The following is a 24,220-nucleotide window of genomic DNA, read 5'->3' as shown; positions in this document are numbered from 1 at the left end:
ACCTTCATTGTTTGGAATTAAAGATGTTTACTCAGGGTATGTCTGAATTCCAGCCAGAGAGATTAAATGTGTGTGTTAAGGGCTGAGCCACACCACAAATAGAAACAGTTTTTTTCCCAGTAAACAACACAATCTTGGAGTTCACAGTGTGATCAAATATCCCACAACATCCTAGAGCATCCTTAAAATCAATGAATTCCCTATTTTAATTGTTACATGTTTGGCCTCCACACCCTCCAAATTAATGTATTGAAATCCTGACTTTCAAGGTCATGACTTTAGGAAGTTGAGCATTTCCAACAAATATTATGTAGGGTAAAAAGGGCCTGGGAAAGAACACTCTGACCCAGACTTGTCCAGGGCCAAGAAACAGATTCCCACTAATCCATAAGCTAACTCTGAGATTTGAAATCCTACCAATACCCACCCTGGAAAGCCCAGTCTCCCAAGAAACCCTATATAAACCCTGTCTTTTGCTTAGTTTCCTGCTGAATAGAGGCAGCCACCCTCCTGGATTCACCTCCTCCCCCCAATTAAATCTCTTGTGTGATGTGACTTTGTACTTTTTGGCTCCCAGGATTGGAGGCACCAAAGGATTGCCAGGATACCCCTCGGAGCAGAGAAAGCTGGGGACATCATCCCCTGACAGAGCAGAGCTGTTACACTTGGATTGGGGAAACTAACACTTCTATAGGGCAACCCTTTCCCTTCAGAGCAGCAAAACAGTTTTTCAAATAATTTCTCCAATTATTATTTGTTTTTGTAATGAATCAGTGAACGGACACTCCATCTTTAAGGTACTAGACAAACTGAGGGGTGAAATGGCTGGATATGTCCCTGTGATGGAACAAGGACCTAAGTGCTGAAGGGCTGCAAGAAGGAAGTTTGGCCAGGAGAGGGAAGCCTGGGGCAGCACTTGTAGGGCCTGCTGCACCCTGCCGGAAGGGACGGGACTTGTGTATGGGCGTGGCCAAGAGGAGGCCTGCAGTGCAGAGCCGGTAGCAGCGGAAGATGGCTGCTGTTGTGGCAATGGACACCCAGCTGATGCTCGGAGTCGGGCTGATCGGTGAGGAAGCAGGCTCTCTCTGTCTGCCAGGCCATGCCGCAGCTCCGCCTGGGTTCTGGGAACCCCCCCCCCCCGGGCTGCTCCTCCAGGGAGGGGGCTAGACTTGGGCGGAGGACTTCGGCCTCCTTGCGCCTGGCTGACTTGGGGCCTGCGGGCTGGCGGGCGGGGCTGGATACTCTTCGTTGAAGGCCGGCTTTGGGACTATGGGTTGGAGAGCTAGGGCCCGGCTGTGCTTGTTTGCGGCTTCCCGGGAGTGTGGGTGACACGCCAGGAGCCTAGGGTGCCATTGGCAGGACATGCCAGAAACTGGCAGAACCGAACGATGTTGAAACCCGTGCAGTGTGACCCCGAGCCTCCACTCCCACGGTGGAGAACTTCGTGTCAGTTGATCTAGATGTTCTGGATTTCTTTCCTTCATGGTCACATGTGGGACCCCGGCTAGTTAATAGGAATTCATGCGGAGGAAATTCATAGCTATCTTTATATAGTCCAAACTATGTGTGAACCTTGACAACCCAAGCAAGTGGTACGTGACAGAACCGCACTGCATGAATGAATGGACTTTTGTAAATTCCTTTGAATAGTCTCTCTCCTGAGGTTCTAATACACGTAGGACACCATTGTTCTTGGCAGAGTGCAATCACATTGCTTAGGCTTACCAAATAACTGCTGTAATTATTTTTCAGGATCTCAAAGGAGTGTCTTTATCCTGTATTCACTTTTTCTTTTTGTGTAAATTTAATTTTTTTGGTATGAATGTTTGCCAGACTGTATGTTTGTGCACTTTATGCATGCCTGGTTCCCAGTTCAGAAGAGATCATTAGATCCTCTGGACTTGGAGCCAGTTGTGAGCTCTCATGTAGGTGCTGTAAATATAACCCAGCCCTCTTAAAGAACAGCCAGTGCTCTTAACTGCAGAGCTATCTCTAGTCCTCTTGCATTCATTTCTAATGGAATTTTTAAATTGTTTGAAAAGAAAACCTAAGTACCTTGGACCTGTCAGCACTTCAACATTAAGGTTGAGTTAAACTGTGAAGATAAAAATGACTTACAAACAACCAGGGGTTGGTGCACGCCTTTAATCTTAGCACTCTGGAGGCAGAGGTAGGCAGATCTCTGAGTTCAAAGCCAGCCTGGTCTACAGAGTTCCAGGACATCCAGGGCTACATAGAAAACTCTGTCCCAACAAAACAAACAAAACAACAACAACAAAAAAATCTCAACATATTTACTCGTTCAACAGCTCTTTAGTTTTTATTCTCCCTTTTCCCTTAGATTTTATTTTTACATGCACTTAAAGGATCTTTTTTTTCTTTTCTTTTCTTTTCTTCTCTTTTGGTTTTTTGAGACAGGGTTTCTCTGTGTAGCCCTGGCTGTCCTGGAACTCACTCTGTAGACCAGGCTGAGGTTATTTGTTTCTAAGGTGTTTAACTCTTGGGAGGCAGCAGGTGGAGAGCTCTGAGTTTTAAGGCCAGCCTGGTCAATGTAGGAAAGTTTCAGAAAAGCCAAGGCTACACAGGGAAATCCTGTCTCAAAAAAAAAAAAAATTTGTTTCTAAGTAAAGGGGTTATCAGAAGCATAGTGACACAAATCTATAGATATCAACTACTAAAAATTTGGCAAAGTGGTAGAACTCTTGCTTAGAATTTAAGATGCACAATACAAAAAACAAAAAACAAACAAACTCTTTGGGGCTGGGCAGTGGTGGTGCATTCCTTTAATCCCAGCACTTGGGAGGCAGAGGCAGGCAGATTTCTGAGTTCAAGGCCATCCTGGTCTACAGAGTGAGTTCCAGGATAGCCGGGGCTATACAGAGAAACCCTGTCTCAAAAAAACAAAACAAAACAAAAAAACAAAAAACAAACAAACAAGCATTTAAGATGCATTGGGTTCTTGATCTTAGAGCATATGCTATTGGTGTTCTATTCAGAAACTTTCTCCCTATACCGATGTCCTCAATGGTCTTCCCCAGTTTCTTTTCTATTAGCTTCAGAATGTCTGGCTTTATGTGGAGGTCCTTGATCCATTTGGATTTGAGCTTAGTACAAGGAGACAAGGATGGATCAATTCGCATTCTTCTGCATGCTAACCTCCAGTTGAACCAGCACCATTTGTTGAAAAGGCTATCTTTTTTCCATTGGATGTTTTCAGCCCCTTTGTCGAGGATCAAGTGGCCATAGGTGTGTGGGTTCATTTCTGGATCTTCAATCCTGTTCCATTGATCTGCCTGCTGGTCACTGTACCAATACCATGCAGTTTTTAACACTATTGCTCTGTAGTATTGACAAATGGGACCTCATAAAATTACAAAGTTTCTGTACGGCAAAGGACACCATCAAAAGGACAAATCAGCAACCAACAAATTGGGAAAAGATCTTCACCAATCCTACATCAGATAGAGGGCTAATATCCAATATATATAAAGAACTCAAGAAGTTAGACTCCAGAAAACCAAACAACCCTATTAAAAAATGGGGTACAGAGTTAAACAAAGAATTCTCACCTGAAGAACTTCGGATGGCAGAGAAACACCTTAAAAAATGCTCAACTTCATTAGTCATTGGGGAAATGCAAATCAAAACAACCCTGAGATTTCACTTTACACCAGTCAGAATGGCTAAGATTAAAAATTCAGGAGACAGCAGGTGTTGGCGAGGATGTGGAGAAAGAGGAACACTCCTCCACTGCTGGTGGGGTTGCAAATTGGTACAACCATTTTGGAAAGCAGTCTGGAGGTTCCTCCGAAAACTGGGCACCTCACTTCCAGAAGATCCTGCTATACCACTCCTGGGCATATACCCAGAGGATTCCCCACCATGTAATAAGGATACATGCTCTACTATGTTCATAGCAGCCCTATTTATAATTGCCAGATGCTGGAAAGAACCCAGGTATCCCTCAACAGAAGAGTGGATGCAAAAAATGTGGTATATATACACAATGGAGTACTATTCAGCCATTAGAAACAATGAATTCATGAAATTCTTAGGCAAATGGATGGAGCTAGAGAACATCATACTAAGTGAGGTAACCCAGACTCAAAAGGTGAATCATGGTATGCACTCACTAATAAGTGGATATTAACCTAGAAAACTGGAATACCCAAAACATAATCCATACATCAAATGAGGTACAAGAACGGAGGAGTGGCCCCTTGTTCTGAAAAGACTCAGTGAAGCAGTATAGAGCAAAATCAGAACAGGGAAGTGGGAAGGGTTGGGTGGGAAAACAGGGGGAGGGAAGGGGACTGATGGGACTTTCGGGGAGTGGGGGTCCAGAAAAGGGGAAATCATTTGAAATGTAAATAAATATATCAATAAATTAAAAAAAAAAAGATCCATTGGGTTTAGTCCCCAGCAATGAGAAAAATGGAAAATTTAAGGTTTTACCATCTCCTTCATTGCTGGGGAAGGGGGAATTAAAGATCTAACTCAGGGCTTCAAATAGCTCTGCCTGTATACCTAGGCCTCTCTATTTTTCCCTTTAAAAAAAAAAGATTTATGTATTAAGTACATAGTTGCTCTCTTCAGACACACCAGAAGAGGGCATCAAATTCCATTATAGATGGTTGTAAGTCACCATGTGGTTGCTGGAAATTGAACTCAGGACCTGTACAAGTCCTAAGTTCAATTCCCAGAACTCAGTGTGCTTAACCACTGAGCCATCTCTCCAGCCCTTCATTTTTCCCTTTAACAACTCTTTTTTATGTATTTTATTAAAGATTCTTCCAGTTGCATAAAAACAAAGGCAATAACCATTTTGTGAGAGATGATAGAGAATCTTACCAAATATCTAAGGCTAGTTTTTCATTATAGGTTTAATTATTTATTTGTGTATGTGAGTCTGAGGACAGGTTTTGGGAGCCAGTGCTCTCCTTTGACCATGTGTGGCCCAGGGATCAAACACAGATCATCGGGCTTGGCAGCAAGCACTTTTACCTGCTTTGCTTAGGTAACCTAAAAACAAAGTGATAGTGATGCCTTGTTTTCATGACCTTGAGATTACAAGATACCTTGGAATCTCAAGTTTTAGGAGATAAGAGAATCTGGAGTTTAAAGTTGCAATTGACCATGTCCTGTGACTCAACCAAGCATATGCAAATTGTGAGTTGATAGGAATTTTGGGTCTCAAGATCTGGGTTGCTTTGTAAAGTGGGGTGTTAAAACTGATTCCACAAAACGTTTCTGAGTAACCAATCAATTCACTTCCTTGCTGCTGTTTGACATTCTCACAGTGACCATCTTTCCACCATAGAAAAGGACACTAATGGAGAAGTTCTGTGGGTGTGGTGTTATCCTTCCACGACAGCCTCATTAAGGAATCTTCTGCTCCGAAAATGCTGCCTAACTGGTGAAAACAAACTTCTCCACCCTTTTGTCTTTGGTCAGTACAGAAGAACATGGTTTTATGTCACTACAGTTGAAGTTCCAGATTCTTCAGTTTTGAAAAAGGTATGACTGCCTCAGGATAAAACAAAACAAAACCAACCAACCAACAAAAAAATAACTAGACTTACAAATATAAACTCTAGATTCTGTCTGATATGCACTTGATAACATTAAATCTTATTTTCACTGAAACTATTCCCTTTAATATTTCATTCGATATATGAAGACTGGTATCCATTGTGGTTAGTTGCATGCTGAACAGTTTGAGGATATATAGTCTCTCATAGTTACAGCCTGATGGACTAGAGCTGTAGGGCAGTTTCAGAGTAATACTGAATAAAAGTGAGAACTGTTTTCTGTAATTGAAAACTATTTTAGGGCTGGGTATGGTGTATTACATGTGTAATCCCAGCACTTGGGGGGCAGGTGGATCTCTGTGAGTTTGAGGCCAGCCTGGTTTCCACAGGGAGTTCCAGGCTAGCCTGAGTTATATAGTAAGACCTTTTTCAAAAACACAAAACTATTTTAGAAACTGGGAGCGATAGCAAATGTCTGTAATCCCAGCTCTAAGGTTCATGCAGTAGGATTGCAGAAGTTCAAGACCAGCCTGAACTATATAATGCATTCCATTTTTTTAAACTTTTTTTTTTTTTTTTGGTTTTGGTTTTTGTTTTGTTTTTTGGATTTGGTTTTTTCGAGACAGGGTTTCTCTGTATAGCCCTGGCTGTCCTGGAACTCACTCTGTAGCCCAGGCTGGCCTCGAACTCAGAAATCTGCCTGCCTCTGCCTCCCAGAGTGCTGGGATTACGGGCGTGCGCCAACACCGCCCAGCTTTTAAAAACATTTTTAAAGATTTATTTATTTATTTTATGTATATGAGTACACTGTTGCTCTCTTCAGACACACCAGAAGAGGTCATCAGATCCCATTACAGATGGTTGTGAGCCACCATGTGGTTGCTGGGAATTGAACTAAGGAACTCTGCAAGAGCAGTTGGTGCTCTTAACTACTGAGCCATCTCTCCAGCCCCTATTTTCTTTTTTTTTAACTTTGTCATGTATGAAATGTTCTACTGTATCTCCTCAAGTCATTTCTTCCCTGTATTTGCCCTTCTCCTTTCCTACCTGTCAGGACTTGGCTTTCCTCTTCAGGATCTCATCATCAGCTTTAGTCCGGTGATAACTATCTTGCTGGGGTGGACGCCCATATGTACAGTTGTGCTATTAGCTTTCAGTGTAAATGATGTATTTCTTCCTGTACACTTGGACCACTTTGCCATCTGCTGGCTTTTGTGTGTCCTTGAACGACCTAAATTTCATTATCATTTTGAATGGGCATAGACCCAACATTATACTTCTGCCATAGCTCTTTAGAAAGAGGGGAAGACATGATCTTGTTCCAAATGTGAGAAGGTACATTGAAATACTGTTTGCAGTTCTTGCTTAGTGGTTGTGATACAGTATGACTGCAAAAGGAAAGAGCTATTTAAAAACTTTTTAATTTTTTTAAAATTTATTTTTATATGTAGAGGTGTTTTGCATGAATGTATGTCTATATAAATATACGTGTGTCTACTGCCTGCAAAAAATCAGAAGATTTTGGATCTCCTGGGATTGGAGTTAGAAATAGTCATGTATAACCATGTTGATTCTGGATATAAAACCCAGGTCCTCTGGAAGAGTAGCCAGTGTTCTTAAGCACTGAACTACCTCTTCAGCCCCTTAAAAACTGTTTTAAAGGATATAATTATTCTTGATTGAGTTAAGAAATTTTTTAATTTACTTGTAGATGATAAAGATTCATTATGAATTTAAAATGATTACTAAGAAAATCTTTTCATACTTAGACTTTTATTGGTATGTTTATTATAGTAGTTGAGTATCAGTGTGACTTGGTGACTATGCTATGAGGTTTCTTTTTATCTTTTTTTTTTTTTTCCAGGTTTCTCTATGTATCTCTGGTTGTAATGGAACTCTTTTGGTAGACCAGGCTGGCCTCAAACTCAAGAGATCCACCTGCCCCTGACTCCCCAGTGCTAGGATTAAAGGCATGCACCACCACTGCCCAACTAAATTACGTAGTTTCTAACTTAAAGCAAGCAGAGTTTTCCAAGAGAAAGAATAAGGAAACACCTCCCTGAGGTACTTGGGGTGCCTCTTTTTACTTTTCAGGGTTAATTTTTGAGCCATAATGGGACCCTATGAAGTGTGTCCAGAATGCAAAGAATAGCATTAACTGCTTTCCTAGTACAAACTAGTAAGTCATTTAGAAACAGTTATAGGATTCTTAGAAAATGCAAGTTTGTTAGTTTCAATGTATTATAAGATTGTTGGGTCTTATTCAGTACATTCTTTTCTCTTTGATGGTTTGTTTTGAGACAAGGTCTTTCATAACCCAGGGTGGTCTCATACTATATAGCTGAGGCTTGCTTTAAACTCTTGATCCTTCTGTCTTTACTTCCCAAGTGCCTCCATTACAGATTGTGATGGCATGACTCATGTATATTCAGTTTGGTGGGTTTGTTGTTTTGTTTTCTTTCAAATTTTATTTTTACTTTTATTTGTGTGCATGCATGCCTGTGTGAGTACAGATGTCTTTAGAGGCCAGAAGACCCCCTGGAGGTGAAGTTAAAGGCAGTTGTGAGCTGCTCTGTGGCTGCTGGGACTCAAACTTGCTACAAGAGTAGCAAATGCTTTAACTGCTAAGCCATTGCTCTACCTCCTTCATTTCTTTCTGAAAAATCTTGATGCAGCAAGTGGCTGTAGCCCATATTTTAGATTACAGCAGCATTCATATCACAACAGTGTCTCAGATTTTTAAAAACAATAAGATTTAGAAATAGTTTAAAATATATGTTTTTCAATAGAGCACATTGGCATACACATATAATCCCAGTGTCTTAGAAGGCTGAGGCTAAAGGTCTCCAGTTTAAGGCCTACACAGAGAGACTGTTCCAAAATAAAATAAGGATAGAGAAGCAAGTAAAGACTTGGCATTTTTATCTTTCTAATTTAACTACATTGTGTTCAAGAGGTTTGTTAGAATAGATTAATACAATTAATCTGTTATAGCAAGTATCTATTGAATTCTATTTAGTATCTTTAAAAACCATGCTTTTGTTTGTTTGTTTCTTTTGGACAGGTGACTCATTTTTCTATTGTTCTGACCGCCAAAGATTTTAACCCAGAGAAATATGCCGCCTTCACTAGGATATTGTGTAGGTCTGTATGAAAACTATGTTAAATGATAATTCACCAAAATGAAGATTTTATTTAGTAGTGACCCAGCAAATGTCCACATGAAGGAAGCAAATTCAGCTTTCAGTCTAACTGACTTGATTCATTTTGGCTTTGCAGAGTCTGATCTGTAGAGTGAGACTTTGTTTTGTGGGTTTATCCCCTGATTTGGGGAAATGGACCAGGGTAGAAGAAGAAGCAATTTGTCCAGCTTTTATAGTTCTTGGGCATCTCAAATTGCTTGTTACTTTTAGTATATTCCAATCTTTCTTTTTTTCTTTTTAAAGAATTATTTATTATATATATATGAGTACACTGTAGCTGTCTTCAGACATACCAGAATAGGATATCAATAGGCCATGTGGTTGCTGGGAATTGAACTCAGGACCTCTGGAAGAGCAGTCAGTGCTCTTAACCACTGAGCCATCTCTCCAGCCCCCCAATCTTTCTTATATATTAGAAACATTGGCTTTTTAATTATGGCTTTCCCAACATTTTAGTTTTCCTGTTTTTTTTAGTATCACTAACTAACATGCAATTTTAAATGTCATATGTTTTAGCTTTCTCATCCAATATTTTTTTCAGATTTATTAAAAACAAATTTATTGTGCTGTAAAAGTCAAATCACCCCAAATTTAGTTAAATTCTGTTTTTAAAAAATTTACATATTTGCTGAAGGGAATTGTTTTTCCTAATAAATGGTTGCTTTTTTGGTCTTTTATACATATGTACTCCATACACATGCATATGCACAACAAAGCAAAATTTTAAAAAGAGAACTTGATTACTTAAAAATTTCAGTTAGATTGTATTTTAACAAAGAGAGGTTTTACTGTTTATGTAAATAACCATACTATAGGGCTGAATTCCAGGCATAAGGCTCACTGTGGAACAGAAGCAGATATTGTTCTTGTGGCACTGACATAGGTGATATTATTGATAGAAGGGTTGAAATCCAGAAGTTATAAACCGAAAACTGTAGAAGTGTTTTCTAAAATGCTTGACTCTTCCCAACGCAATCGTCTGAACTAGTCAGGCATAGTTACTCAGCTGAACTGAGCAGGAAGTATTTTGGAGTTCAGAAGGCAGAGTCGCTTCAGATACCACTTCCACCTCAGAAAGCTGAGAAGATGTCAAGTTTCTGTAGTACACAGTGTTATGACATTGCACATCCTCGTATCCTGTCACAGGGTAGAAGACATAACGACTCGGCAGTTGCCAGCCACTTCCTCAATCCCCATGCTTCCTGCTTCCACATGTTTAGCTTCATATGTGTTCTCATGTCCCCACACACATGTCTGATGTCTTTATGTACACTTATGGACAGATACTTTTTCATGATGGTGAGGTAAATGTAAAGGTACTTACATTGATTTCTGGAGAGTGAATCAGTGAGATGTGTTTCCTATCTCTGACATGTAGCAGAGGCCACTCACAAATTCAGTTTCTGGGTGGCATCCCTAGTCCCTTTGGCTAGTGGGGTTTTGTACACACCTGGAATCTGCTGCACAGGCCAAGTATGCAGGCCTGAAGGTTACTGTCTAAACATGGTCCTCTGAGATACACTGTGTGGTTTTCCCACAGTCATTTCAAGGGGGTCGTTCTTTGCTGTCTTTAATGGCCCAGGGTTGTCATCAATTTTATGTTTGATATCTCCATTACTATAGTTGATTTCTATTCATTATGTTGACAATTTTGTTTTTTTTTTTTTATTTGGTTTTTTCAAGACAGGGTTTCTCTGTATATCCCTGGCTGTCCTGGAGCTCACTCTGTAGACCAGGCTGGCTTCGAACTCAGAAATCTACCTGCCTCTGCCTCCCAGAGTGCTGGGATTACAGGCGTGCCCCACCACCGCCCGGCGACAATTTTTTTATTAAGAAACACATAATAAAAAAAGTATCGATTATGGGGCTGGATAGATGGCATAGTGCATAAGAGCACTGGCTGCTCTTCCACAGTCTCTAGCACCTACATCACAATAGTCTGTAATTCTAGCTTCAGGGGATCCAACATCTACCGGCAAAACAAATGCACAGAAAAGAAAAATATGTAAATCTTTTGTAAAAAGTATCAGTGATACAGAGGAATCTACAATAAAATTCAAGATTCCTCCCTGCTTCTTCTCCAGTCCCAGTTCACATGATCCCTGTAACATCCTTTTGTATAAGCTTGTGTTTAAATACTGGGTTGGTGGCCATACCTAAGAGCTTACAATATTTATTGCTCTCCGTTTTTTTCTCAGTTTGTAGCTTGGAATAGTAAGTAAGTATTTAGTAATCAGTTCAACTAGATTTTTTTTCAGTCTACAATATAATTTTCAAGTAGTCAGATATAAAAATCAGTTTTCAGTTTAATTTTCTGTTTTCTATTACATCAGCTTCTGAAAGGCCCAAGTATGTCCAGTGATCTCTCTCTTTTTTTTTTATTCCTAATTGCCGATCAGACTAGGCTAGACTTACTCTTGACTGAAGTATACCCCCAATATAACCTACTGAATTATAGCCATCAGTTAAGTTTCTCAAGCAAAATGTAGCTCTAAGCCAGACATAGTGGCTTAGTTAGGCCTTTAATTCCAGCACTCAGGAGGCAGAGACAAGTGGATCTCTCTTGAGTCTGAGGCTAGTCTGTTCCAGATGGCAAGTTCTAGGATAGCCAGAGTATACAGAGTGACATTGTCTCTAAACAATGGATCAGTGCCTATAAATAAAAGAGAAGTAGTCTTAGTTGTTCACAGGAAGGAATTTGAAGGGAAGAGACTTCACTTGGGCACTATGAATGCATCTGGCTTCCTGTCAGCATTTTTGGAAGTAAGATGTGTGTATTTATCACTGAAAACTTTAAAGAGCATAGATTTCTTAATCATTTAAATGTAGTTACTTCTAAGATTGCTTATAATAAGCATAGGTTCTATAGCTAATTACTGCTTTCTCTGTGAACAATACCTTGAACTCCTTGTTAAAGGAAGTTGAGGCAATAAAACAGAGTTGCATGTCTGAGAACACCAGTTATGAGCATAAGTCATAAAAAGAAATAAGAATGTAATATTCCCGGGAGTAACACAGCCTTGGGAAGCCATTGTTAGTTCCCCTGTATAGGGACTACATCTGATAGCAGGAAAGAACATTCCTCAGAGAAATGGTCCATATCTGTCAAGTGTTGTATTTCAAAGTAACATAGAGAAGAAATGCTGTGGGCTGGTTTATACATTTGGAAATGCTGCCAGATTATTTTATAATCTAGAAAATACCAGTGTCTACCCTTGGTGCCTTTCTCCACATTACTCATTTTGCATAAAAAACATTGTCACTTTTTGTCTTTTCTCACAGAATATATTTGAAATATGGAAGTCCAGTTAAAATGATGGAGAGTTACATTGCAGTTCTCACCAAGGGGATTTGCCAGAGTGAAGAAAATGGCTCTTTCCTTAGTAGAGACTTTGATGGTCGAAAGGCATACCTTGCTGGCTCCATCAAAGGTAAGAAAGGAAAGAAAGGAAAACCCTGGCCAACAACAAAAGCTCCAAGCCAGGGTTGCTTTAACCTGCATTTCTTACACAGGAGAGTACATCAGCTCTTACTGACTTACTTACTTAGAATTCTGTCAAAGAAAACATATTTTGTGACAATCTTTTCTATGTTGTATCTCTTATAGAAATGTTATTTTAGCTAAATTCATGGCTCACAGTCTCCACTGACTTGCATAGTTTTTATTTCCTCACATCCTTGTCATTAGCTCTTCCTTCTAGTGAACTCCAGCCTTGGGCACAGTCTTTAATCCTAGAGATAAGTCACAGATCTTGGGGGTCCTCTGAAAGTGGAGCTGCCCTCCTTCACATCCTTTAACAGTGCCCACTGCTCTCCATTTGCCATCTTTAGTGGTTCCTGAGCATTGGGTCGAGGTTGGGTATTCTTCAAGATGTTTTAATGACACTGAAAAATGTTGGCTCTCCTTTGTATTATTTGTTGCACTTCTTTAGGAGTCTGGTCTATCTGTACATCCAGCACAGAATCCCTATGGGGCATTGCTGGCAACAATGATATAGATCCTGGTAAACGCGCATGAATAAACATACCCATCCACCAAATGAAGTATGTCTACACTTAATAGCATTTGCCTAAATGTATCTGGTGTATTTAAAATGATTTTGTATTTATTAGACAAGAATTCTATTTATTGAAAACTTTATGCCATTATGTATTTAATATAATGTTATCTTTTTATTTTAAGACATTGTATCTCAATTTGGAATGGAAACTGTTATCTTACACACAGCATTGATGCTGAAAAAACGAATTGTTGTCTACCACCCCAAAATAGAAGCTGTCCAAGAGTTCACCAGGTACCATCATTAATTATTAAAAAGTGTAAGCTTTCCTAACTGTTGGAGACACTAGATGCTACTGTGTGCTATGTTCTGTTACATGCTACATAAAAGGAATATGGGTTAGTCTAGTAAAATACCATTTTTGTGATTTACTTTAGAGCTAATAGTTCAGGATCACTGAGTTCGGAAAGATTTTTTTTAAAAACTTATTTTATGCATATGAGTACACTGTCACTGTCTTCAGACACACCAGAAGAGGGCATCTGATCCCATTACAGATGGTTGTAAGATACCATGTGATTGCTGGGAATTGAAATCAGGACCTTTGTAAGAGCGGTCAGTGGTCTTAACTGCTGAACCATCTCTCCAGCCCCAGAAAGATTCTTATTTAACTTTGGAAGTAGGGCACTTGGAAGGCAGAGGCTGCTCTTGGGAGACAGGGGCAGGTGGATCCCTGAGTTTGAGGCCAGCCTACTCTACAGAGTGAGTTCCATGACAGCCAGTACTACACAAAGAAACCCTGTCTTGAAAAACAAAACAAAACAAAACAAAAAACCCTCCCAAAAAAACAGAAAAGAAAAGAAAGAGGCCTGCAGATGTGCATAGGTAGACTAGAGCATCTAAGGGGAGAAAAGGCTCTACTTAACATTTGTTTGGTGTATAGAAATGTTCTTTTAGTTAAAAGAACATTTGTGTATGTGGGTTGGCTGCTTGGAGTAGTGTGTGCACACATTCCTAAAGGAATATTGGGGGCTGGAGAGATAGCTTAGTTGTTCAGAGTACCAGCTATTCTTCTAGAGGACCTGAGTTCAATTCCCAGCAACCACATGCTGGCCCACAACCATCTGTTTTTTTGTTTTGTTTTTGTTTTGGTTTGGTTTTTCGAGACAAGGTTTCTCTGTAAACCCCCGGCTGTCCTGGAACTCACTCTGTAGACCAGGCCTCGAACTCAGAAATCCACCTGCCTCTGCCTCCCAAGTGCTGGGACTAAAGGCATGTGCCACCACCTCCCGGCTAGCTCACAATCATCTATAATGAGATCTGATGCCCTATTCTGGCATCTATGTATACATGCAGATTGAGCACTTATATACATAAAATAAATAAATCTTAAAACCAAAAACCTAAATGAATGCTGACTACAACTGTTTCTTTGGCAGATACAATGAATTAGCAAACTCATGGTTGAAAGAAAACGACAGAGCTGGAGAGATGGCTCAGTTGTTGAAGAGCACTAGCTGCTCTTCCAGAGGTCCTGAGTTCAATTCCCAGCAACCACTTGGTGGCTCACAACCACCTATAAAGGGATCTGATGCCCTCTTCTGGCATGTGGATGTATATACAGCAGAGCACTTATACATTAAATAAATTAAAAAAAAAGAAAGAATAAAGAAAATACCAGCTTGGGGCTGGAGAAACAGCTAAGAGCACTGTTCTTCCAGCAGATCTGAATTTGAGTCCTAGTACCCACATAATGGCTATCAACTTTGGGCTGTTTGTCCTGTCTAAGATGAGAAGACCAGCATTTTTACCTGTTCCCTCTGTGTTTGGCTTTACCTCATCACTTTCCCACTTACATCATTCTTCTTAAACTGAAGTATCCATGGCTTCTGAGGTGTTTCCTGAAGCCCCACACGAGTTTCTCACACCTTCCTGCATCACTTATTTTAATTTTTGTTTATTTATTTTAAATGTATGGGTGCTTTGCCTATATGTATGTCTGTGCACCAAGTGTGTGCCTAATTGCTGCAGAGGCCAGAAGAGGGCATTGGATATACTGGGATTGGAGTTATACATGGTTGAGAGCTCCTAATGGGGGTATTGGGAATTAAACCTTGATTCTCTGGAAGAGCAGCCAGTACTCTTAACTGCTGAGCTATCTCTCCAGTCCCTACAAGTATTTGTTTATACCTGTGTTGTCTGAAAACAAACAACACATTTTGCAAGTTTGACTAGAATTGTAAATATAAATAGGAGACTTCAGGAAACTATCTTACTGGAACTAGTTTGGACCCAAACATGTTTCTAGTAAAGCCTACTCCCACTGTGACACACCTACTCCAACAAGGCCACACCTCCTAATAGTGCCACTCCCTGGGTCAAGGACTTACAAATTATCACATTCACCTTGAGTTTTTTGTAGCCAATCTGTTCCAAAAGGTAATTTAAAATGTGGCTTTCTCTGGGTTTGGTGGTATATATCTGTAATCCTAGCACTTGGAGGCTATGACAGGTAGATTGTCATGAGTTTGAGGCCAGCCTGGGCTACATAGTGAATTCTTAGCCAGCCAGGGTACAATACCCTGTCCCAAAATACACACATACTTATATGGACATATATCCAGGCATGGCTTTCTTGTCAAGTCCAGAGAGGTATTAGTACATTTAAGGCTTGGTTTCTCCTATGTTCCTGACTAGTCATCCATAGAACTTTACCCTGGAAGTTTTCTCTTAAGAGAAGGAGCAAGCAAATGTCCAAGAGCAGCAACTATAGAACTGAGTTTTTGCCTTTATTCCTTAGGACTCTCCCTGCCCTGGTATGGCATCGACAGGATTGGACCATCCTGCATTCTTACATGCACCTTCATGCTGAAGAACTGGAAAGCCTACAGATGTGCACAGGTACATGAAAATATCCAGGGGAGGGAAGACTGCTTATGTTGGTTTGGTGTATGTATTTGTGTTTGTGGTGTGTGTACATATTGGTAAAATGAATAATAAAACAATTTTTTGGCAATTACAGTGATTTTTTTTCCCATTTAAAAGTTGTAAGGGCTGGAGAGATGGATCAGCGATTAATGCTCTGATTGCTCTTCCAGAGGTCCTGAGTTTAATTCCCAGCAATCACATAGTAGCTCACAACCATCTGTAATGGGATCTGATGCCCTCTTCTGGTGTGTCTGAAGACAGCAACAGTGTACTCACATACATTAATTAATTAATTAATTAATTAATTAATTAATTAATTTTTAAAAAGTTGTGGTAAAATGCAGAAAATTATCATTTTTACTTCTCTCCCCCCCTTCCCCCCCCCCCCCCGTATTAGAAATTGAACCCAGGGCTTTAGGCATGCTAAGCAAAGCCACTACCACTGAACTATTCCTATCCCTAAGTTAATCAGTTAATTTGATCTTAAAGGCTTAGATTTTATTTTGAGCCCCGCTTGGTTCTTTCTTTCTACCATGGGGCTCCTAGGGATTAAACTCAGGTCATCAGGCTTGGTTGCAATCTCCTTTACTGACTGAGCGATCTCTCTAGCCCATAGGTTTTTTTTGTTTTTGTGTTTTTTATGTGTTTGGTTTTGGAGACAGGGTATTTCTGTATTGCCCTGGCTATCCTGGAACTTGTTCTGTAGACTAGGCTGACCTCGAACTCAGAGATCCACCTGCCTCTGCCTCCCAAGTGTTGGAATAAAAGGTGTGCACCACCACCACCTGGCCATAGTTAGCCATTTTAAAAACAGTGCTAAGCCAGGCGGTGGTGGCACACGCCTGTAATCCTAGCACTTTGGAAGGCAGAGGCAGGCGGATTTCTGAGTTCAAGGCCAGCCTGGTCTACAGAGTGAGTTCCAGGACAGCCAGGGCTACACAGAGAAACCCTGTCTCGAAAAAAAACCAAATCCCAAAAGCCAAAAACAAAAAAAAACAAAAAACAAAAAACAAAAAAACAACGGTGCTTTAAGTATTCTTATGCATCTCTCAGTAAATATATGTAAGACTTTTCATTAAACACTATGTACTGGAATTGTGGATTTAACTCAAGTCACTTGCTAATGGCAAGTTTGCCCCTCAAAGACTATTCCAATTTGCCTTCTCTGTTTCACCACAGGGGAGATTCTGTTACTTCCCATCCTTAACTGTTCTTGCTGCTGATACAGATAGAAATGGTTGTCAGCTTGGAGTTTACAAGGGCATTTTGTTATAGTTTTAACATAAGTTTTTTCTGATTCCTAATGAGGGTAAACACACCTACATGTGTTTCATATCTGTTTTCTCTATAGCAGGAAAAAACTTTCTTATACTAATTTTTTTTTCAATTAAGTTTTTCTTTTTGGTCTATAGAAGTTCTTTATCTGTTCAGGATATGACTGTATTGTTGTTACACATGCTTCAAAATCTCCAAGCTGGTTGTGTGGTTCATTATCTCTGAAGTTTCTTTTGATGATTAGAGTTTTTTTTGATATATGTTAAGTGCACATTTGTGTGTGGGGGGGGTGTGTGTGGTGGTTCAGTTGCATGCTTGCCTTGCCACAGAGTTTGTGTGTGTGTGTGTGTGTGTTTGTGTGTGTGTTGGTGGTGGTGGTTGAGTTGCATGCTTGCCTTGTCACAGGGTTGGAGGTCAGAGGACAATGTATTTAATTCATTTCTTTCACTGTGTATGTCTGGGAACAAACTTAGGTCATCAGGCTTAGCAACAAGCACCTTTATCCACTGAGCCATATTTTTGGCTCTACAAATTCTTAATTTTAATTTGTTGGAATTTATTAGACTTCTGTGGTTTTAGTATTTTATATTTTGTTTCAGAAAAACCTTTTCCCATGTATAGAACAGAGTGTCGCCTATGCATTCTTATGGTTTTTTTTCTTTTCCATATAGTTTTTAAATATGCCTGGGATAACTTTTTATATATAGTGTCTGATTTTGGAGCCTAATTTCCTTTTTCAAAGATTTATTAAAATCTTTGAGTGTTTTGCTGATATGTATGTCTGTGAACCACTTGTGTGCCTAGTGCCAATGGAGGCTTAGAGTTGAAGTTACAGATGGTTAAAAGCCACCATGTGGGGCTGGAGAGATGGCTCCGTGGTTAAGAGCATGACTGTTCTTCCAAAGGTCTTGAGTTCAAGTCCCAGCAACCACATGGTGGCTCACAACCATCTGTAATGAGATCTGGTGTCCTCTTCTGGAGTGTTCGAAGAGACACTTACATATAATAATGTACTTACATATAATAAATAAATAAATCTTTTTTAAAAAAAGCCATGTGGTTTCTAGGAATCTAATCCTTGTCTTCTGCAAGAGCAGCCAACTCAGGACCTCTGGAAGAACAGTCCGTGCTCTTAACCACTGAGCCATCTCTCTAGACCCCCCTCCCCCATCTCTTTCCCCCAATACAGAGTTCCCTGTGTAGCTTTGGCGGCCCTAGAATTTACTCTGTAGACCAGGCTGACCTCAAACTCTGCCTCCTGAGTGCTGCTTGGATTAAATGATTAATGTATGCACCACCACCACCCCACTGGGGATGGGCTTCTTAAAGAGTTACTTACTTTTTGACATTCTTTTTGGTTTTTGAGACAGGGTTTCTCTGTGTAGCCTTGGCTGTCCTGGAACTCACTCTGTAGACCAGGCTGACCTCGAACTCAGAAATCTGCTTGCCTCTGCCTTCCAAGTGCTGGGATTAAAGGTGTGCACCACCACTACCACCACCACCACCACCACCACCACCCAGCAACTTTCTGACATTCTTGACCTAAAGAGCATTAATCAAAAAGTAAATACTTTACTTTAGCCTGTTCATTGACATTGAATTTAAATATTAGAACATTTTGATCCATGCCAAGATTCCTTCAGGCATCTGACAAAATATAGCAACTGCTAAGTGCCACTGGTGTAGCTGATGTTCCTGAGTAATAGGAAACCTCGAAGAACACAGCCAGTGAACTGTCAGTCTCCTTCTGAGACCTTCACTACATGATTTCTTCCTGTTCCAGTAATTTGATCAATTTGCAATGCAGGCTACATTGCTGGCTTTGTAGAATTGGAAGTGAGCAACAGACCAGACCTCTACGACGTGTTTGTGAATCTGGCAGATAGTGAGATTACCATCGCTCCACTTGCAAAAGGTAACTTTTCCATTTTATTCTGACTTTTCTGCTTTATTCTCTGTTCCAGTATTGACATGAGGTACAAGCCAAGCAGCTGTATGTTTTGTGCTGCCTCCTTCTCTAAACCAGCATTTGAGAGCCTGCTTGGCATCTGTTGGAGCTGGAGGAATTTCTTAGCATCCAGAAAATATGATTAAAACCTGTAGGCCTACATGTGTTAGAAAGCCAGGTGGGATTGCTGTTCATAACTTTTGTGTGATCTCTTACCATCTCCTAAATGTGGGAGCAGCGGAATAGTGACTGTTAGGACCCTGTGTTAAAGTCTGATGCAGTGCAGGTTTTATCTAGCAACTTCAAATGAGTAAAACCAGAATGTTCTCTTTGACACTTTTTAAAATTTCAAATATGACCATGTTCATGTAGAAAAATGAAAGTAGAACCCAACCATAGGAAATATTACTTCTTGTAATGCAAAAGTGATTTTTTTTTTTTAAATGGCCATGGCCAGGGACAGGAAGGATGGCACTGCCTGCTTTTTGCTGTGATCTACAGAACACCCTTATTCCAGTCAGCACCATCTGAATAGTATCCCTTGCAGTGAAACACATAACTTTCTATTTATCTTCCTGACAACAGGAGTACCATCTGTATTCATGTGACCAAGCTGGTTTCCTTTGCATATTTCCAAGAGTCTGAATATGCTGAATGCTCTGCTGGCACTCAAGGGCTTGTGCAGGAAGCTCTTGTTTCACAACATTTGTGCCAGAAAAAATGCACTTATTTTTTTTAACAGTCTATCAAAACAGTCCTAGTTGTACTAGAACTAGTTATATAGACCAAACTGGCCTACAGCTCATAGAGATCAGCCTGCCTCTGCCTTCAGAATGCTAGGGTTAAAGGCATGTGCCACTTAGATTCTCAACTGTAAAGACTTGGACAAGACAATCAAGTTTTTCCTGTGAGTCCTAGCTCACTTGAAGTCAGGGTTTCTTTTCACTCTTTATCAGATAGATCAGGGAATCTGGTTTGGCATTGGTGAGCATACCTTCCATCCTGCTGTTACAGTTGGGTTGTGAATAAAATGGAAACTTGAAGGGTTATCTGCTGCCTTTTGAAAAGTTCTTTAGTGTGGTCTTTCAGATTTTCAGTTGAATGGCTTTTTTAAAAATTATGTAATTTTTTAAGTCTTCATACAACATTCTTTCTGCTTTGATCAGAGGCCATGATGATGGGCAAATTGCATAAAGAGATTGGTCAACTAATTGTGCAGTCTGCAGAAGACCCAGAGAAGTCAGACAGCCAGGTCATACAGGTAATCCTTGATCTGCCTTATGAAATATTCTTCAGCAGCCTCATGGATCACTCTCAGGGCATCACAGCACAGTAAAGTGTCAGATGACAGGCCAGCTGGCATTAGTGTTTGTAGTGGCCAAGATGATGGTGGATGGGGGTCATACTGAAGCCAACTGCAATGGCGAGAATTGTAACCACTAAGTGGGCTGGAATGCCTTTGAGGGCCACCAGTGCGTTTCATCTTAAATCAAGTCTCCACTTTTGAAATCTGAAGAACCAGCTCCTCTGGGGAGGTCAGCCTGTTACATTAACAGAGTGTCCATATACATTAGTTTGGCAGCCTATCCTCTGCCCTCAACAGCCTAAGAGAGCAAAGCCCCTTTCCTAACCTGAAGCTATTCCACTCTTCACTGTTCTTTTGCCTGTTCCTAGCTCTCTACTGAGGAATACACTCTCAATATGGGCTCTGCCCATTTAGATCCATCTCAGAGCTAGGAACATTTCTGAGGAGTAGGCTCTACTTGCTCACCAGGTCACACCTGACACATTCCTTCCTGAATCTGTCGGTTTAGTGTTCCTATTGCTATGGCCAATGTGGATTCAATGCAAGAAAAATCCTGCCCTCATGGAGCTTGCTTTTTAATTTAATTAAATTTTACAATGAGTACTAATTATTGTGGAGACTTAAATTGATCAAAGTGCTGAGAATAAGAATGTTCAGCCCTTAGTAGGATATCTACATCACCATCCCATAAAATACAGAAATCACCACAGAATCATGGAGGAGAGGAAAAAAGATCCAAAGGATAGAAAAGAGAGCTGTGAAATGCTGACATGGCTGTAGCACTCATGAACTTGAAACAGCCGTGATTATACATAAAAGTCAATCACAAAGTGGCAGGTACATGATTCTGTGTAGAAAGTACCAGAGTAGGTAAATTCAGAGGAAGAGGTAGGATGCAGGTCATCAGGGTTCTACAAGAAGAAAGGAGTGGATGGCTTCTGGTCACTCAGTGCCTGTTGGCATGGTAAAAACCTAGAAATAGCATGACATGCCAGCTATACTTTTTCTTTTTAATTATTGTATGTGTGTGCATTTATTATGTTTATGTGTATGTGTATGTGCATGTGAGTATATGCCACTGCATGCATGGAAGTCAGAGGGCAACTTTCAGGAATTTAATTCTCTCTTTCCACCATGTGAGTCTCAGATCCAACTCAAAATTGTCAGGCTTTGTACCCAGCTTTTACCTGGGACTGTGGTTTCTTTTTTTTTTTTTTTTTATTCTTCTTCAAAATATTGTTTCTCTGTGTAGTTCTGGCTATCCTCAAATTCAGGGATCTGCCTCTCTCTGTCTCCTGAGTGCTGGGATTAAAAGTCACCATGCTTAGCTTTTCTTTTGAAATAAGGTTCACTATGTAGCCCTGGCTACCGGTAACTCACTGTTTAGACCAAATTGGCCTTGAACACATCTACTTGCTTCTTCCTCCTACTGGGATCAGAATCATGTGCCACCATGCCTGGCCTCCACAATGATTACTCTTAGTATCAATGCATATGCTTTAAAATGACTAAAATGATTGTAAACACATCTGTGACATTGATTTCCTAAGTTATTTTGATTTAAGAATTTATGAGAAATGGACATAGTGGTGCATGACTTTAACCCTAAATCTTGGGAGGTAGAGGCAGGCAGATGTCTTGAGTTGGAGGCCATCCTGATCTACAGAGTGAGTTCCAGGACAGCCAGAGAAACCCTGTCTTAGGAAAAAGGAAAAAAAAAAAATCCATAAAATTAATCTAAAACCCTAGGAAATAACTATTCACATTCTTAGATACTAACATACTGTGTATTTTCCTGTTCTATTAAAGGACATTGCCCTAAAAACAAAAGAAATCTTCACCCACCTGGCACCATTCTCAGAAGTGTCAGATGATGGGGGAAAGGTCGTCCTCAATGTTGAGGCACTGAAACAGAAGCGATTCCCACCTGCAACAGAGAACTTCCTGTATCATCTAGCAGCAGCCGAACAAATGCTGAAGATCTGACTGTTCACAACATCTTGCTGTGGCCCCTACAGAACTTCCCTTTCATTCCTAGTACCCATTGACATTCATTATATAGTATTGGAATTATAGGAATGTTCTATTTTTAGTGATTTATTTCCAAATAGTGAGATCTTAGGTGAGAGCACATAAAAACAATTGTGATTGTTCTCCCTGCCAATTTAATCCAGTGCTGGACAGTGTTTCAATTTTAATTACTGTCCTAATAGTAGGAGCCACACAGGTCAGCACATGCAAGCCTTCATTGTTCATTCCTATTTAATCTCACTTTAGCTATAAACTTAACGGTTTTCAGAAAGCTGCCTCAAAGTTTGCTTTTGATTATTCTAGAAAAAACTTGAATTCCTCATGAGACATTTTACTTTTTGAGCCTATCTGCTATGTTTTCTGCAGAATTGTCTAGAAGGTCATTCAAGAGATATTACAGTTACACTTTCTTGTGGGAAAAAATGTTTTGGGGCCTTTAAATTTTTTGCCTATATTATGTGGGTTTTTCATAGATTTTTATACTTGAATAGACAACTCCAACAACCCTTATACTGCCCTAGATATAAGCATTCAACAAACATCCACCATTAATACTCTTTGACTGCTGCTAGCAGTGTCTTTGGAAAAGAGGCCAGTCCCCAACAAAGAAACCCCTTTTAAATGTAAACATGTATAAGAAATAAACACTTTGGTTGTTTTTGTTTGCAGTGCTGGAGCTTTGCATATGCCAGGCATTGCTTTTTCACCAAACCAAACCCCCAGCTCAATAATGCTTTCCTATATTGGTAAAGGAACATGAGAATCAAATTGCAGAGTCCAAAACTAGACAGTGTCTTCCAAGTGAATGCAGTAAAGGAATTTGACCACATCATCAAGGACACTGTTATTACCCTCTCTTAATTTGAGATCTTAAAATTGCCAAATAAGCACAAATTTCTCAATTATACATTCCTTATGTCTATTCACATTAGTTATGAAAGGCCACCTTTCTTCAGTACAGTTGCAGAGCATTCAAACCTTACCAGGAAACATGTTTGCAAAACTTTATCTAAGTTGGATATTTTTTTAAAAATCGTATTGTTAGACATTTAAGTAAAAAATAAAAAATAGCCTTTCCCTCTTGTCCTTGGATAGGAACAGAGAGGACTTGACATACGTTGTTTACTGGAGCTAACAACTGAAGATTAAATTTGCACTTTATAAAAAGAACTACTGATGTCTTTTCATTTTCTCCTTTATCTTGCAGTATTGTAAAAATTACAAACTTATGATGTGATAGAAACTTTTTGATAAAGCTTTAAGGCAGTCTTCCACATGGAGACTTTGCTCATCTTGTGGTTTCTTGATTGCACCACTGTATATCTAGTGCTCATTGCAGTCAGAAGGCACTGGCTTTCCTGGGGCTGGAATTATAGATGGTTATGGACCACTATGTGGGTGCCAGGAACCAAACCTGGGTCCTCTGCAAGAATACATGTTCTTAACTGCTGAGTCATCTCTCTAGCTCCTACCTTTTATTTTTTATTTTTATTTTTTTAATTTTTTTAAATTTTTTTTATGTATGAGTACACTCTTGCTGTCTTCAGACACACCAGAAGAGGGCTTGGATCCCATTACAGATGGTTGTAAGCCACCATGTGGTTGTTGGGAATTAAACTCAGGTCTTCTGTAAGAGCAGAAGTGCTCTTAACTGCTGAGTTATCTCTCCAGCCCCTACCTTTTATTTTTTGAGACAGGATCTCACTATGTAGTTCTCTCTGGTCTGGAACTTGCTACATAGACCAAGCTGGCCTCCAACTCTTAGAGATCTGTCTGCTTCCTGGGTGCTGGGATTGTAGATATGTCCACCATATATTCTTCATTCTGATCTTGTCCACACACACATTTTTTAAAAACTTATTTGTATAAATGTGTGTCTTTGTCTATGCTACGTGTTTGGGTGCTGCATTCTCCTGGAGCTGGGGTCACAGGCAGTTGACAGCTGGTTACATGGGTGCTGGGAAATGGACTCTCAACCTCTGGAAAAGCAGCAAGCA

At 40.0% G+C, this 24,220-nt stretch overlaps 1 protein-coding gene across 7 annotated transcripts in view; it reads left to right on the top strand.

Annotated features, from left to right (window-relative positions):
* Positions 1 to 969: 969 nt before the first annotated feature.
* Dennd10 (DENN domain containing 10) overlaps positions 970 to 24,220 on the top strand; it is a 45,895-nt gene continuing 22,644 nt past the window's right edge. Inside the window, exons 1-9 of one of the 7 annotated variants that reach the window (XM_052182338.1) lie at positions 970 to 1,066; positions 5,460 to 5,517; positions 8,596 to 8,675; positions 12,017 to 12,165; positions 12,918 to 13,029; positions 15,536 to 15,636; positions 18,746 to 18,853; positions 20,053 to 20,147; positions 22,002 to 23,393. In XM_052182338.1, the coding sequence (XP_052038298.1) occupies positions 12,048 to 12,165; positions 12,918 to 13,029; positions 15,536 to 15,636; positions 18,746 to 18,853; positions 20,053 to 20,147; positions 22,002 to 22,178 (711 nt within the window). In that variant the 5' untranslated portion in view covers positions 970 to 1,066; positions 5,460 to 5,517; positions 8,596 to 8,675; positions 12,017 to 12,047 and the 3' untranslated portion in view covers positions 22,179 to 23,393. Of the gene's footprint in view, positions 1,067 to 5,320; positions 5,518 to 7,454; positions 7,596 to 8,595; positions 8,676 to 12,016; positions 12,166 to 12,917; positions 13,030 to 15,535; positions 15,637 to 18,745; positions 18,854 to 20,052; positions 20,148 to 22,001; positions 23,394 to 24,220 lie in introns of those variants that run through there. The other 6 variants (XM_052182281.1, XM_052182290.1, XM_052182307.1 and 3 more) reach the window with 6 other exon arrangements.

This window comes from Apodemus sylvaticus, chromosome 1, assembly GCF_947179515.1.
Source record: "Apodemus sylvaticus chromosome 1, mApoSyl1.1, whole genome shotgun sequence".
NCBI classification, from domain to species: domain Eukaryota; kingdom Metazoa; phylum Chordata; class Mammalia; order Rodentia; family Muridae; genus Apodemus; species Apodemus sylvaticus.
The sequence above is the reverse complement of the archived record's forward strand: the minus strand, read 5'-3'. Positions and strand labels throughout refer to the sequence as shown.